The sequence below is a fragment of the Vigna radiata genome, chromosome 4 (assembly GCF_000741045.1).
Source record: "Vigna radiata var. radiata cultivar VC1973A chromosome 4, Vradiata_ver6, whole genome shotgun sequence".
In the NCBI taxonomy this organism is placed as follows: Eukaryota; Viridiplantae; Streptophyta; class Magnoliopsida; order Fabales; family Fabaceae; genus Vigna; species Vigna radiata.
The window spans coordinates 16,480,902-16,496,052 of NC_028354.1; the positions used below are offsets into that span (position 1 = coordinate 16,480,902).

Here is a 15,151-nt window from a genome sequence, read left to right on the forward strand (position 1 = left end):
CGTTTCTCTGTATCTAACTTCCTACGGCTGATTACATCCACATGGAAGTTATAGCAAGAAATAAAATAAATTAAAAATCAAACTCAATAATCATATATTTTTAATCAATTTGGCTCAAATAATCGGCTTTAAAAAGTCTGACATGTTTTGTTGCAGGGATGATTAGAAATAGGTTGCTCATTCACATAATGTAATCAATTTCTACTTTAATCTTTTAAATTTTGGAATTTTGGTTTCCTTTTAGCACCGCATATGCACATGTACGCCTCCGAGAAAAGGAAGGAAATCTGAGGATAAATTAATATTTAACCTTCCTAGGTTATTAATTAGAATATCACGATACTGTGCAATTGTTAACATTTTCACTGAAAATTTTGAAAGTGCAACACCAAGATTAGAAAGTTTATTCGCTTTAGATTAAAACACGCAATACATTACACACCATAAAATCCGAAAACGGCTTAAAAGAAACACACAGGCATTTATTATTATTTGCATGATATCCTAGCCAGAGTGAAACATTTGAACATAAAGTACTATAAGGATCCCAACACAACCAACTCCATTGAAGATGTTTTTATCTGCGCTTTACTGTAATAGGACTCCTTACTATATGTTTTCCATCTGTCCATCGCAATTCCCCAAATTCATAGGTTCTCCGCTTTGTTTCACTGCTTGCCTGCACAGTCACCTTGAATGTCTTCTTTTCACCAGTTTTGCTGAAAGTCAAGGAACTTGGCACAACGCTAATGTTATATCCAAGCAATTGGACGCTGGCAGTGTATGTGCTTGGTGTTCCAACATTTGTTACTGTGCGAGTAATGGTTACGGGTTTTAAGCCTAGATTTGGCAATGTGATTGAAGGGTAGTTCAAATCTGTTACACTGTGAGTGCCTGAACAAATGAAAGTTTTATGGGAATTGAGAGCAGAAATGAGTTGTTGGTTGTATCCAGAAGCGCATAAGAAGTTCAAGTAATCAGTGAGGCCTAGATCGTAAACAAGGCCAGGATCTATGGCAAGATCAGGTTGCACATGTCCTGAACCATAAGCAAAGGGATCTGCCACTGTTTTCACAAACCCGTCATGTATTTTTCTTTTAGTGTTGTCAAGTGTGGTTGCTGCAATATGCATGATTTAGTGAGAGCACGATTTGATGAATAAAAGTTCATTTCATAGACATCTAATTTATAAGTTATAGCTAGTAAGAGTTAGAGGGCACCTGTGGTCATGATTGCTGACTTTATAGCAGAAGGGCTCCATTTAGGATAACGTGTTTTGATAAGTCCAGCAATGCCAGTAACATGAGGGCAAGACATAGAAGTTCCTTGCATTACGTTGAATTTAAATCCACGACGATTGTCTGTTAGCAAGGTTGATGCACTTGCGAATTCTGAGTAGGCAGCAAGTATGTCCACACCAGGCGCAGTCACATCTGGCTGAAATAAAGAATCACATTCAGTGTATATACATATATATAGTTGATGATACCAGTTAATCAAATGGTAATAGTTAATTGGTGTGGATGTGAACCGCACCTTGAGAATTGCTGGCAGCATCTTATTGGGTCCCCTTGATGAGAATGAAGCCATAACTGGAGCTGGCTTTCTTCCAAATAATGTTCTTGCTGGAGACATTTTTATGGTAGCACCTGATTTAAAAGGGTCCCTGCAAAATGTAGATGTGGGCATATGAAAAATTGATCACTTGTTTTTGTTTTCTATAGCATATAATTTGGAAACAGTATAGAACTTTTAAAGGGAAGTATATATTAAGAAACATGAGTATGTCGAACCAAGGAGGATATGATATTAAAGAAAAAAAAGTCATTTTAACAAATTTTTTTTTAATATTTTTACAATCGTCATTAGTTCGTTTTAAATATACAAACTAGAAAAAAAAGTTATTAAAATATGATGGTACCGTGGCATATGAACTACTTTTCTGAGGATATAATATATACTCACGTGTCAGCTATTTGAAATTCTGTAAATGTAGTGTGTTTTGTAATTTTTTTTGGTTTTGGAGGGGGATGAGGGGCAGGTGCACCCACAGCAGTGAAAACATGGGGCTCAGCTTCAAGTGTAGTTCCCTGTTGCGGTTGATTTCTCACAACCATTCCCTTTGCACCTGCAGATTTAGCTTCCTGGCCCTCCACGACAGATTTTATCTTTTCGCGACTGCATGACACTATTTTACCATTCACTTTTCTGGGATCCAGTGTTCCTGCTCTACACAGTTGACTGCACCAATATATGGAGGCATGTAAGCAACAACAATAACTAATGCAATGTAAAAAAACACTCATTTCTATAATATTAAAGCTTTGTTCTCACGCATCCCGAAATGTGGCAGTAGGAAGTTTAGCATCGGTGGAGAGGATCAGCGAAAAGGCCTGATTCGGTGGCAAGTCTACAAAAAGACTCGCTCCCTGCACGTATGATACAAATTTAGTTTTATGTATTTGCTTCATCTTGTAACTAATTTCCATAACAAAACCTAATAAAATCTCACCTAATTACTTTTTTGTTTATCTTAAGCCCGAAATGTTGATTAAAGATAATGGACAAGTCCAATTGGCATCTTAAAACGGTAGTTGAGTTTGTTAAAGGTAGTTAGCATATACCTCGATTTGTTGATTGTTGTTGATGATTAAGGTACTGCTAAAGTCTCTGTCTATGGTGCTAGCAGCAATGGTGAAGACCCAAGGTGCAACGTTTACCACAGAACCAGAATCTGGTCCATCGTTTCCTGCAGAGGCTACTAAAAGTATGTTGTTAGAAATCGCATGGAAGGCTCCAATGGAAACCTCGTCGGTGAGTATTCCTTCGGGGCTCACGTCGTGAAATCCACCAACTGAAAGATTTATGAGATCGACACCGTCGTCGATGGCTTGGTCGATAGCAGACAACATATCCGCTCCGTAACAACCGGATGGGTCCGCCAGATCCCAACACACTTTGTACGCTGCAACTCGTGCTCTAGGGGACCCACCCTTTGCGGTGCCATTACCCACAGCAAATACACTCGCGCCTGGGACGAAATTGCCCCCAGCTGTTGATAAAGTGTGAGTCCCATGTCCCATGAGGTCACGCGCTGTTTGCAGCCGGGCAACAAGTGGGCCGTTATATGCCTCGTAAGCTTTATTGAAGAATCTTGCTCCTATCAGCTTTCTGTTCATACGCACAAACAACCATTCACTTGTTAGTCCTATTATCAACATAGCAAAACCGCACTATAAATGTTTTATATGATGCGAACAGATTATCTTTCTTGGTCAACTAGTGAACCAAGCAATCCACGTTACTGGAACATCAACAGGGACAAGATAAAAAGAAAACAGTAGTAGATTATTAAAGTTGTGTAAATTATATATTGAAGAAAAAGAAAGGGTAAAAGAGAGAGAAAAAAAAAAACCTGTTGCATAGATTTGTCTTGTTGCTTAAAAATTTGTTAAATTGACAGACATTACCCCCACGCCATTTGGAGGGAACGGGGCCATATCCTTCATCACTGAAGCTCTCTGACTCTGGCCAAACACCTATCCAACGCCAAATTCTGAATTAAATAAAATGAACAGAGATTCCCAAGCACATAATAAATAATAAAGCTTAATTACCTGTGTCGATGTTTGCGATTATTGTATTTTCACCAAAGTTTCCCTTTTGCCATGCGGAGTTCTTACCATTTCTGTGTAGTCCAAGAAATTCCCATGAACGGGTAGTGTGCAGTTTATGTTTTTTGCTCAAGAACACTGACACCACGTTAGGGTTTTCTGCCTCATTCCAAATACTTTGTCACTAACTAATTTCAAACAAAACAAAATGATAAAGAATAGTTAATGAATGGAAGCTATCATACTCACTGCCAATATCTGCTGCTTCTTCCTCTTCAAGCATCGCTGCAAACCCATTTATGTGTCTGTTGTATGAGTAAATTACTGCTTCTTTCGCTTTCTCTTCACTGTTAAACCATCAAAAATCACGTCATGTATTCAACCTACTACTACTATATGTTAATTTCTTCATCTCGTAGACTTAAAAGAAAAAAGTTTATTTGACAACTTTTACTTGAATAAATGATAACAGTAGTGAGAAATAGTGTTGTAAAAATAATTATATTGTCAAAATACCAGTGTTCTAGACTTAATAACCTTTTATGATTCTTAGTTTGTGTATGCATCCTTTAACAACCTGAGACATATATAGCCATACTGGTTGCTTGGAAAGAGAAATTCAAGAGATAGAAACAGAGATCTAAGAGATACAAAAGATATTGAAAGTAGCGAAATTCAACAAATAAAAAAAACTCAGATAATGTTTTAATATTTTTTATTGAGTACAGACAGAATTTAGTAATGTTGCATCAAGTTTTAATCTGTTTTGATTTTAACACTACTCTAAATTTTTATACTTTGTCAGATTTTACAAAATTTAAAGAATTATAGTAAGCTCGTTTCAAAACTCCCACAAAATATAAGAAAATTTTAACATATATGAAATACTTTATTTTCTCTTTCGAAGTATTATTCTAAACAATGTTAAGTAAGACGAGACTAAATTGATTGCACCGACAATATCATGGAAAACTATGTTTTAGTAGGTGCTGAATGATTAGATGTGTTTTAAAAGGATATTTGTTTATCTTTTTCTCTTTTTCTCTTTTTAAAATTAAATTGCAAATTTTAAATATAACTCAATTTTATTAAATTAGTTTATAAGACAAGTTTACTTTCACTTTCATATTATACTTTAATCAAGAGAAAAGAAAAAAAAAAAAAGGTTTAACTTCTGAAGTACATAGTGTAGATGCTACAGATGTAAAATTAGTACGTGCGGACAACATGTTAAAGAAAGTAACATATAAAATCAATTATTTAAAATAGTTATATATAAGTGAAAGTTCACATATATTATTGATTATATTGGTGAAAAAAGTTGACATATATATATAAGTTTAGACGTTAAAAATATGATTTTTATACCTCCCCAGGACTGAAGTTAATAAATTATAATGAGAATCGGTAGCAATTTGGAGATCAACGGAAGTGGGGTTGGCACCATGAGAATGAGCTCCCAAATATACAATATATAACTGAAAACAAAATCAGAAATTGGTGAAACATGAGAGATGATGAAGAAGCAAATTCATGTTGCAAATTATTGTTAAACAAATGAGTATTAGCAAAACAATTTTGCCTTTCTGGTGGCAGGAACAGCTTCCAGGAAGAAAATGAAAAGGAGAAATGAGGAAAGTATAAGCTGAAGAAGAAAAATGGATCTGCCCATTGCTATTTCTGAATTGCGTGTTAAACACACTTTCGATATAATGCATATATAGGGCCTCATTTTTTGTTTTATTTATTTTCTATCCTTAAACCTTTTTATGTGTTCCTTGGCATATGTGTCATACATTAAACACACAAACCTTTTGCTTTTCAAGACACAACAAAGCAAATAACTAAACTTTTTCTTTATCATCTTTCTACTCGAATAATTAGTGTGTCTCTCAATAATAAATTATTATTTATTATTATTATTATTATTATAAATATAGTCCTTACATTATGTAAAGAGTTTTCTCCCACTTTCCAATTTATTTTATATAATATTCGTCTTTCAAACTTTTACTATTTTTTTGTCTTCTACTAATATGTAAAAAAAGTTCTCCGCTTAAGTCAGTATTTTGATTTAGAGATTTTGATTAAAGTATGATTAATGTAAAAGTGAAATGAAAAATTGATTAAAATAATATTTATAAAAATATTTTACTAATTATGAACTCTTACTTAAATGGACTTTGATTATGGATCAATTGGTCTAATAGTTATTTTATCTGTATTAATGTGTAGTCAATTTTAACTAAGTTACGTTGCATGTTGATGTCTTTGACAGGCAGAGATATGTTTCGGTAGGTAGCACCTAGTTCTAATGAGAAACACATCCACCAATAGATGACATCTAGTCTTTGACAGGAAAAATACAATACTCGGTGTTTGATCATCGACATTCCTTATATAAAGTATTTTGCTTACTTTTTTGGAGTGTCGTCCTTAGTTTTTTTATAGGTAACTTAATATTTACAAAGTATTTGATAATTAGCATGTGATCTTTATTGAACACAAAGTATCTGACTAATTAATCATCTTTGATTTATAGTTTATATAATACCGAAAAGATTTTTACCACGTACACTACAAACCTTTTTTTTTCTTTTTTAAATATGCTTATTACCACTTCTAATGTTTAAATCTCATTTTTTTCATAAGAATTGATCCATACATTATTTAAAGTCATACTATTTATTTATTTTTTTTAATTTAAAAGTTTTTGGTACCTCTATTTTAAAATAGATATATTTAGTTTGTTTAATTTTTTAAAATTAGTTGATATATTTAAGTTAAGTGATATATTTCTAAAATGATATGCTTATTTAAGGTGATTAAACATTCTTTAGCATTCATTCACTTTCACACAATTGTAATATTTTTTCATTGGTTTTTATGACAAAAATTAGACAGAATAATTTAAATAACACAAATTAAAGTGTGTCATTACAAGTCAATGTTTTCATTTTGATGGTTGGATTAAAATGAACTTTTGAAAAAAAATAAAATAAATATATAAGAAGCGAATTAATAAACTATTTTTATGTGAAAAATCTTTTGCTTTTTAGAAAAACTATAGAATATTTTTTTTTAAAATATTTTTATGATTAAGGTTTCATAGTTTAGATTTTAATGAATTTACATTATTAGAAAAAGAAAAGATTTGAACTAGCTCCATAAATTTATAAGATTTGAAAACAAACGTATTCTTACAAACATAAAGAATTGGTGAATTTGTTTTAAAAAAAGTTATACGATTTGGAAAATTGGAAAGTAAATTCAACAGATTATTGATATTTATAGTAACTACTTAGCTCAAACCTCATATTCTCACATCCTAATTATTTACACACCAAAACTTATTATTTTCGTTCAATTCGATAAATTATAATTTTTGTTACACCTCAAAAAAATTACTAAGTAGTAACAAAATTTTGAGGCAAAAATAATTAATTACTATATTAACTAAATTACACACTATATATGTTATAAAAATTATTAGTATTTAAAATAGTTTATATTTTTAATAAAAAATAATTAATTTACAAATTAAAGTTGAAATTAATTTTCACATTTCTTACCAATATTTTAAATAATTATCATTATTTATTCTAAATTAGACTTTAAAAAAGAAAAAATTTAATTTCATAGCTCTCTTAATGTCTTTATTTTAGAATCAAAATCAGTTATGCATTAAAAAAATAAAGACTAATATATTAATGATAATAATTGTAGGGTAATTTGGGAAGTTAAATTCTTCCATATTTGAGATTTGATTGACACAAATACAAAAAGAAAAAGTAAGAGAATGACAGAGATAGGAAACACAAGGAAAATTGTTTTTTCACTTATTGAGAGAAAAGGGCTATGGAAACATTAATTTGTGTATACTTTTAAGTTGAAATTCAGTTTAAACTTAACTTTATAGTATAATTCGATCATGAAACTCAGTTTGAAATGAGTGTATTTTTTTTTTTTTAATTTACTGAAATGAGTAAAGTTATATATATATATATATATATATATATATATATATATATATATATATATATATATATATATATATATATATATATATATAGGTATGGCTTTTAAAATTTCAAGAAGAAATCATACTTAATAGAACTTGTAATTTGGTATACGACTTCTATTTTTTTTATTTGAATGAAGTCGTTGATGAATTACGTGACTTTACCTTTTTTTCATTTAAATATTTTTTATTTCATATAGATATATATTTTTTATTTTGCAAGTTTTTTAATTATTTAAATAATTTTATATATATATATATATATATATATATATATATATATATATATTAATTATCATATTCTCATTTTAGTCCAATCTTAATACTAGTTGTTTATCACTACCACATGAGCCAACGAAAAGAAATAAGACTGCTTAATTTTATAACATTATATTATGCATTTCAAATAATAAAATTCATGTTTTATCATATTTTTATTTTTAACTCATTCAGGACACACAAATAAACTTATAAGATTGTTAGTTCTAGAGATATATATTGTGTCGAAGCTCAGATCAATTCATGTATTTTTTTTGTAATCTCATAATGGATTATAGTAAAATAACGATTTTGACTCCACTTAGTTTAATTTATCATAAGGTTAGTTTTATCAATGTTTTAGATTATGATACTCTCTCGTACTGACTCTCACTACCTAAATCTAATTTTCTATATAAATTCTTGAGTTTAATAAAGTTATGATAATTTCACACTGAAATCCTTATACCAATACTAAACTATATAATATGAAACGTCTTCTTAAAAATGACCATATTCATATAACCACACCATCATAATACCATTGAATCACAATTCTGAATAGCTTTTTTACATTAAAACTCATACTTTATTCAACATAACATCATTATTAGCATTGAAATCTCACTCTTTAATTCTAATCCATTCTTGTTGGTACAAACTTTATAAGGACTCTCACTTTGTGCCTCTAAGTTAAGCTTCACTTAATACACTCTTCCAATGAGCTCATGTACTTACCTAGCAAGATATCATTGGGAGCATACCTGCCCAACGAACCCTACTCGCTTAGCAAATCCCCTAATTTTCTTATCTTTGGAAAATTATCATTCAACAAAGAAAGGGATTGTCCAACGAGTTATGGGATTAATTTGTTTAAAATTTGCCCAACAAATGGTCCCTGTAAGCACTCTTACACGTTTCTTTCTTAAAAAATAACATATCACTAGTACAAAAATAGCGCGTTTAACGTCCAACCACTGAATAGCCAACATTAAAATTGACCGGTGACATTTTTGCAAATAAATGTAATTATTAGACGTCGTTTACTATTGTAAAACGTCGAAACCTCATACAATTCGACGTTCTATGATGGTAATTATTTAAACCAGTGCATCATTCTTTTTTTTCTTTATTTTAAACCACCAATAGTACATCCAATTCTGTAGTGCTTCGACGTAAAATTTGTCAGTCAAAAGCCAAAGAGTCACCCTTTTTAATTCTTTTTTCTATTTTCTTTTAAACCACCAATAGTACGTCGAATTTTGAAGAGACTTCAACGTATTATTTTTCAGCCAGAAGCCAAAAAGTTACTCCTTTTTAATTCTTTTTTCTTTTTTTCTTTTAAACAATAAATAATACGTCAAATTTTATAGGGGCTTCGACGTATTATTTGTCCGTTAGAAGCCAAAAAGTAATCCCTTTTTAATTTTTTCTTTCTTTCTTCTTTTAAACCACATATAATACGTCGAGTTCTGTAGGGGCTTCGACGTATTATTTTTCAGCCAAAAGTCAAAGAGTTACACCTTTTTAATTCTTTTTTCTTTTAAACCACCAATGATACGTCAAATTCTGTAGGGGCTTCGATGTATTATTTGTTAGCCAAAATTTTCCCTTTTTAATTTGAGCGGGAGATTGAAAATTCATTCACTTTATCTTAGCGCGTGAGACCCTCTTCTCTTCTCAAACTTTTATCGAACGAAGTTTGATGACCATCACATGTAATCTTTTCTTTCATTTAATACAAATGCATGTTAATTAACTACTTTATGTATGATTTTTTTTTTTGATCGATTATTTTCGTGTTCTTTGTCTTCATAAGCACATTCTGCTTTCTCTCTCACTGGTGACGACACTTTATTTCAACGAACTCAGATTTTGAAGGTTAGTTTTCGTTTTCGTTTTGAAGAACTTATTTTTTGAACTTGTTTGTTATTTTTTTTTGTCGAACTTGTTTGTTGTTGTTGTTTGATTGAACTTATTTGTTGTTATTTGATTGAACTTGTTTGTTGTTGGTTATTTTTGTTTGTTTTTTATACTACACTACACGTTCATAGTTCATGTTTTATAAAATATCAAAAATAAAATTTGTTGTTTTTCTACTTTTCAGGTCTCGAAAAATTGTAAAAAATGATTACAATTAATTAACGTCGTATATTGACAAAATTCGACGTTAATTTAACGTCTATTGTCGACCTCGAATTTGACGTGAAAGACCCAAAAGATTCGACATTGTAAACTCCTTTTATACTTGTGTATATACTAGTATTAGATAAACCAATTTCACCAAAATAATACATCCTAGATAGATTAACAGTTGCAATTCACAAACGTATCGTTGACTTCCATTACAAACATATTGCATAATTACATTTTACCATTCTCATTATCGATTTTCAATCCTTACCAATCATACTATCCATAATCATACAATAATTATCACTTTCACTAATATAAATAAATTCTTTTACAACTCATAAAATCGTCAATAGCTCCAAACAAATTTAAAATACAAATTAATGCAAAATTCAACCATACTAGCTCAAACATTATCACTAGTAATTCCTTAATTAATAAGTTAAAACTAGACAAATTAAAAAATAAATGCAAGTTTCCCTAACTTGGAACATGATTCTCGATAGATTCCTCACATGATCCTAATAGCTTACATTGCACCAACACTATCTAACTATTTACCTGATACTTTAACTACTTACACGGATATTAAATAGCAAATATGAACATAACATAACATAAGATACATAGAATCATTTTGAACTATTTTGACTCACATATAAATGAATCATAGAACCACGTACACCTCAAAATATTTAACTAATTCTAAATAAAAAAAATGAGTTTACCATATTTTTAATTATGGTTAATCGATATATAAAATTCTTCATTATGACTTTACCCGTGGTCCTTGATCACTAAATAAATAAACAATAAAGTCAAAAAATTAGAAAAAAAATAAAGAAAAAATTTAAAAATAATTTATACAAAATTAGTTAATTTTACAAAATAAAAATTAATTAATTTAAAAATCTATATATAATTTTAATTTTATTAATAACATAATTAAATATCACTTTAAAACTATTGTTAGTCTTAAACTATTTTTTAAAGTAGAAACTCTCTTCACACATTTTCTCTAATTTGTACATAAAAGTTGTTTTACAATTTTAAAATATTCTTTCAAGTCTTTATAGTCTCTGTAACAATAATTAAATAATAAAATACTTTAACTTTCTTTCATATTATTTCTTTAGTTAATAAAGACATTTTATTGTTTTGAAAATCATAAAAGTGATGGTAGGTATATATGTATGACTAAAACTATTGTTAGTCTTAAACTATTCTTCACCGACACACTTTCTCTAATTTGTACACAAAAGTTGTTTTACAATTTTAAAATATTCTTTAGTCTCTGTAATAATAATTAAATAATAAAATACTTTAACTTTCTTTCATATCATTTCTTTAGTGTATAAAGACATTTTATTGAACAATATTAGATATCATAACATCTTAAGTTATTTTAATAATCTTTTGCTATTAAATGAACAATATTAGATATCATAACATCTTTAAATCTCGTATCTTATTTATTTGTAGATAAGCAATATTTTAGATTTTAAAATATTCGTCTTTATATTCATTGTGATGATAAAAAATAAAAAAAATCTTGTCACATTTCTTTTTTATTTTCCATTTTATAAACAATATATATTATTGTTTTGAATTCATTAAAGTGATGGTTGGTAGGATTGACTGACTATTACATAAGAATAATTTATTTATTTTTCACTTAAGGGCAATTTTCTTGAAAATGTTAAAAAATTATTTATAGCATATTTCTTTCATTGCTTTAAATTACAAAAAAAGTACGTGCCATAAGAAATAGATTAAAAAGAAAAGATTCGAACAAAGCACATCAATTCAAATTTTAAATTTTTGAGAGAGATATCGAGAGAAATAAAATATTCTTGCTATTTCTTATATGGATAATAATATTTGATAATTTCTTTTTACAACATTTGAATATTAATTACATGTCAATAGTCAAAAATTACTCCATAATAATATTTATGATTATTATTATTGATTGTATAGTAATTTTTAACCAATTAATACGTAATCAATGTTCAATATTGTGTAAATATCATTATCCTTCTCATATTTATACACCCAGTGTGAGGTGGGTTAAGTGCACGGAAAAGGATAGAATTCCTATCAAGCAAGTGCGCTCGAAAATGGACAACCAGGTAAAGCCACGTGTTCCGAAATCCAAGTGTGGCAATAAAGTGATGGACCCAACTTTCCATAATCTTCAAAAGCATATTCGGGTTTAAGTAAGGGATGACTATTATACTGATCAAATTCTAAAAGTTGCTTCATAATTTTTTATTTATATTTAAAATCATGTATGCTATCTATTGTTGTTTTAGAAAAATAAATAAAACATATAGAATATATCTTTTGTTTACGTTTCAAATAAAAGAGATATTTAACATATAAAATCTTTATAGTATTAGGGGCAAAATGATTTTATAATTTTTCTATTTCTTTTAATAAATTTTTATCTTCTTATATTTTTCATTGTAATTTTATGAGGAGTGAGAAAAAAAGAATAAGTCTGACAACTTGGTCAGAAAAAGTAGGATGGGATGACCTATTCAATTTAGACAATTTGTTTTGTCGAGTCTGACAACTTGTCATGTTAGTCCCACAGATCAGGTTAGCTCGTCAGTTCGGTCGAGGTTTGGTATAGCCCGATTAAGGTTTGCACAACTCAATTGAGGTCTATCATAACGTGATTGAGGTCTGACATAACTCGACTGAAATCTAATACAACTTGGTTGAAGTCTGATACAGTTCAACCGAGGTTTAATACAATTCGACCAAGGTCTAATAACCCAGACATAAACCAATTTCTGCCTTTTCAATTAAAAACAAGTCTGAAATTATCCCATATGGCCATTATATGTCCGTTTTCTCAAACTAGTCCCAAGGTTAAAAAAAAAAGACAATGGATATATCCATAAAATTAATAACTACACAAGATTAAGTACAGTTTACAAGAATAACAAATGGCAACAAGCTTCGAGTAAATCTATTTTCACTAGTAATATCAACCCTATTTGGAAAGAGAAATGACACTTTAACATAAGTTTTTTGACCCACTTTTGACACAACCACATGTCAAAGTATCATTGGTTTATTTTCATTTTTTCTACGAAGTGGAAAATTGGAACAATAAGTTTTTACTGGCACATTTAGTCGTCGTTCCAAAATTTTGATTTCAAAGTTTTTATTTTGTAAAATTTATTGAGAACTTTACAGTTCTCTTAACTGTCCGAAGACAGTTATTTTATTTATTTTGTTTTCCGTTTTGTTCCCCTTAGAACTCTATATATAAAGTTCACCCCCTTTCCCTTTATTGTAATCAGAATCTCAAAAACAATATTATTGATGTTCAACATGATAAGAAAAGGTTACGTTTTTCATACCTGTTGTGCTCCGATCTTCGTTTTCGTCTTCTACGACTCCAGCAACCACCGTGCCTGAGTTCCTCCGACGACCACCGTCAGGTTTTCGTCTCCATCGTCTCTCGCATCTCTCGCTCTGTTCTCTCTCTTCTTCTTTTGTTTTGTTTGGAATGCCACGAAGGCATTATCCCCTCAGATCATAACCACGTCTTTTGGGCTGAAGATGAAAGTGGGCCTCTGTGACTTAAGTGCACAGCGTTGGGCCATATCCAATATGGTATCAGAGCAGGACTAGTGCCTGCTCTGCTTCCGTTGTTTCTTGCGTTGTTCTTGATACGTTCTTGGGCTTTCTTGTTTTTGAAGTTTCACCGCTGCCATGGATCAAGCTGACCATGTTTCCAATCCAGCAAGCCCTTATTATCTGCACCCAGGTGAGAACCCTGGACTCACCCTTATAACTCAAACTCTGAACGAAAACAACTATTCTTCCTGGAGCAGGAGCATGAAGAGAGCCCTGCTGTCCAAGAACAAGGTGAAGTTTATCGATGGCACCATTGAAAAACCTCAGAAGACTGATGCTGTTTATGATGCCTGGGAGAGGTGCAACATGATGATTTTATCATGGATAACGAAGACACTATCACCACACATTGTTGAAAGTGTGATTTACGTTGAAGAAGCTAAAGATTTGTGGGAGGAGCTAAAAGAGAGGTTTTCCAAGGGAGATTACTTCAAGATCTCTGACTTGTTGCAAGATATACATTCAATCAGACAAGGTGAGAGGGGAGTAAGTCAATTTTTTACCGATCTAAAAATCATGTGGGAAGAACTAGAGTCTTTAAGACCTATACCTACATGCACATGTCCCACACCTTGTTGTTGTAATCTATCCAAAGTTTCTTTAAGGTACAGGGAAGTCAAGCATGTAATATGTTTTCTTAAGGGATTAAATGATTCCTATAGCACCGTGAGGACACAAATCTTGTTGATGGATCCCTTGCCTAATGTCAATCGGGTCTTCTCGCTTATCATCCAACAAGAAAGACAGGACAAACAGACCCCTACAGAGACAAAGATTCTGGCTAACACTGGTGAAAGAAATGGTCAATGGAGACCTGATCAGAATTGGAAAAACCAAGGGAGAGGCTCTGGATTTCGTGGTCAAGGTAGAGGCAGAGGAAGAAATTCTAATTACGGAAAACAATGTTCATATTGCAACAAAATGAACCATACAATTGACGAGTGCTACTCTAAACATGGCTATCCTCCCTGGTATAAGAAAGAAGAAAAAAGGAGCGACTGGACAAATGTCAATGCCTGTCAAAGCAGTAATGAACCAGAGGGTGTTTAGTAAGGACAACAAATCACCAATGGCAATGGTAACAATTTCAATCATTTCACACCTGAACAGATGCATAAACTTCTCAAGATGATAGATAGAATTGATGAACCACCCACACACAAGGTTAATCAGGTTCAGAGAAATGAAACAGAGAATAAGCAAGGTGATTTTTCTTGGATTATTGATACGAGTGCTACAGACCGTGTTACCTATGACAAAAACAATTTTATCACTTTTTACAAAATTAAACCTATTTCTATAAAATTACCTAATAACACTCTTCTTACTGCTGAATATGCTGGAACAATACATTTTACCAAAGATTTTATCATTTTCAATGTTCTTTATATACCAGACTTCTGTTTTAACCTGATATCTGTAAAAAGCCTTATCAGAGATATGAATTGCAATCTAATTTTCTCTTCTG

At 30.6% G+C, this 15,151-nt stretch overlaps 2 protein-coding genes across 3 annotated transcripts; one reads left to right on the forward strand and one right to left on the reverse strand.

The window, feature by feature from the left end:
• Nucleotides 1-334: 334 nt before the first annotated feature.
• Nucleotides 335-5,291, reverse strand: LOC106758683 (subtilisin-like protease Glyma18g48580). 2 transcript variants are annotated; one of them, XM_014641640.2, is made up of 11 exons: nt 5,197-5,291; nt 4,983-5,092; nt 3,864-3,961; nt 3,618-3,773; nt 3,416-3,539; nt 2,625-3,171; nt 2,335-2,429; nt 1,966-2,241; nt 1,537-1,666; nt 1,221-1,437; nt 335-1,119 (listed from the first exon to the last, which is right to left on the reverse strand). In XM_014641640.2, exons 1-11 carry the CDS (start codon nt 5,284-5,286, stop codon nt 578-580), a joined length of 2,385 nt encoding a protein of 794 aa, XP_014497126.1. In that variant the 5' UTR covers nt 5,287-5,291; the 3' UTR covers nt 335-577. The 2 variants fall into 2 exon arrangements, with proteins under 2 accessions (XP_014497126.1, XP_022635688.1); XM_022779967.1 differs by lacking the exons at nt 4,983-5,092; nt 5,197-5,291 and adding an exon at nt 4,152-4,214.
• Nucleotides 5,292-13,758: 8,467 nt separating this feature from the next.
• On the forward strand, nt 13,759-14,733 carry LOC106758437. The gene has a single exon (XM_014641362.1). The coding sequence runs from the start codon at nt 13,759-13,761 to the stop codon at nt 14,731-14,733; it is 975 nt and encodes a 324-aa protein (XP_014496848.1).
• Nucleotides 14,734-15,151: the final 418 nt, after the last annotated feature.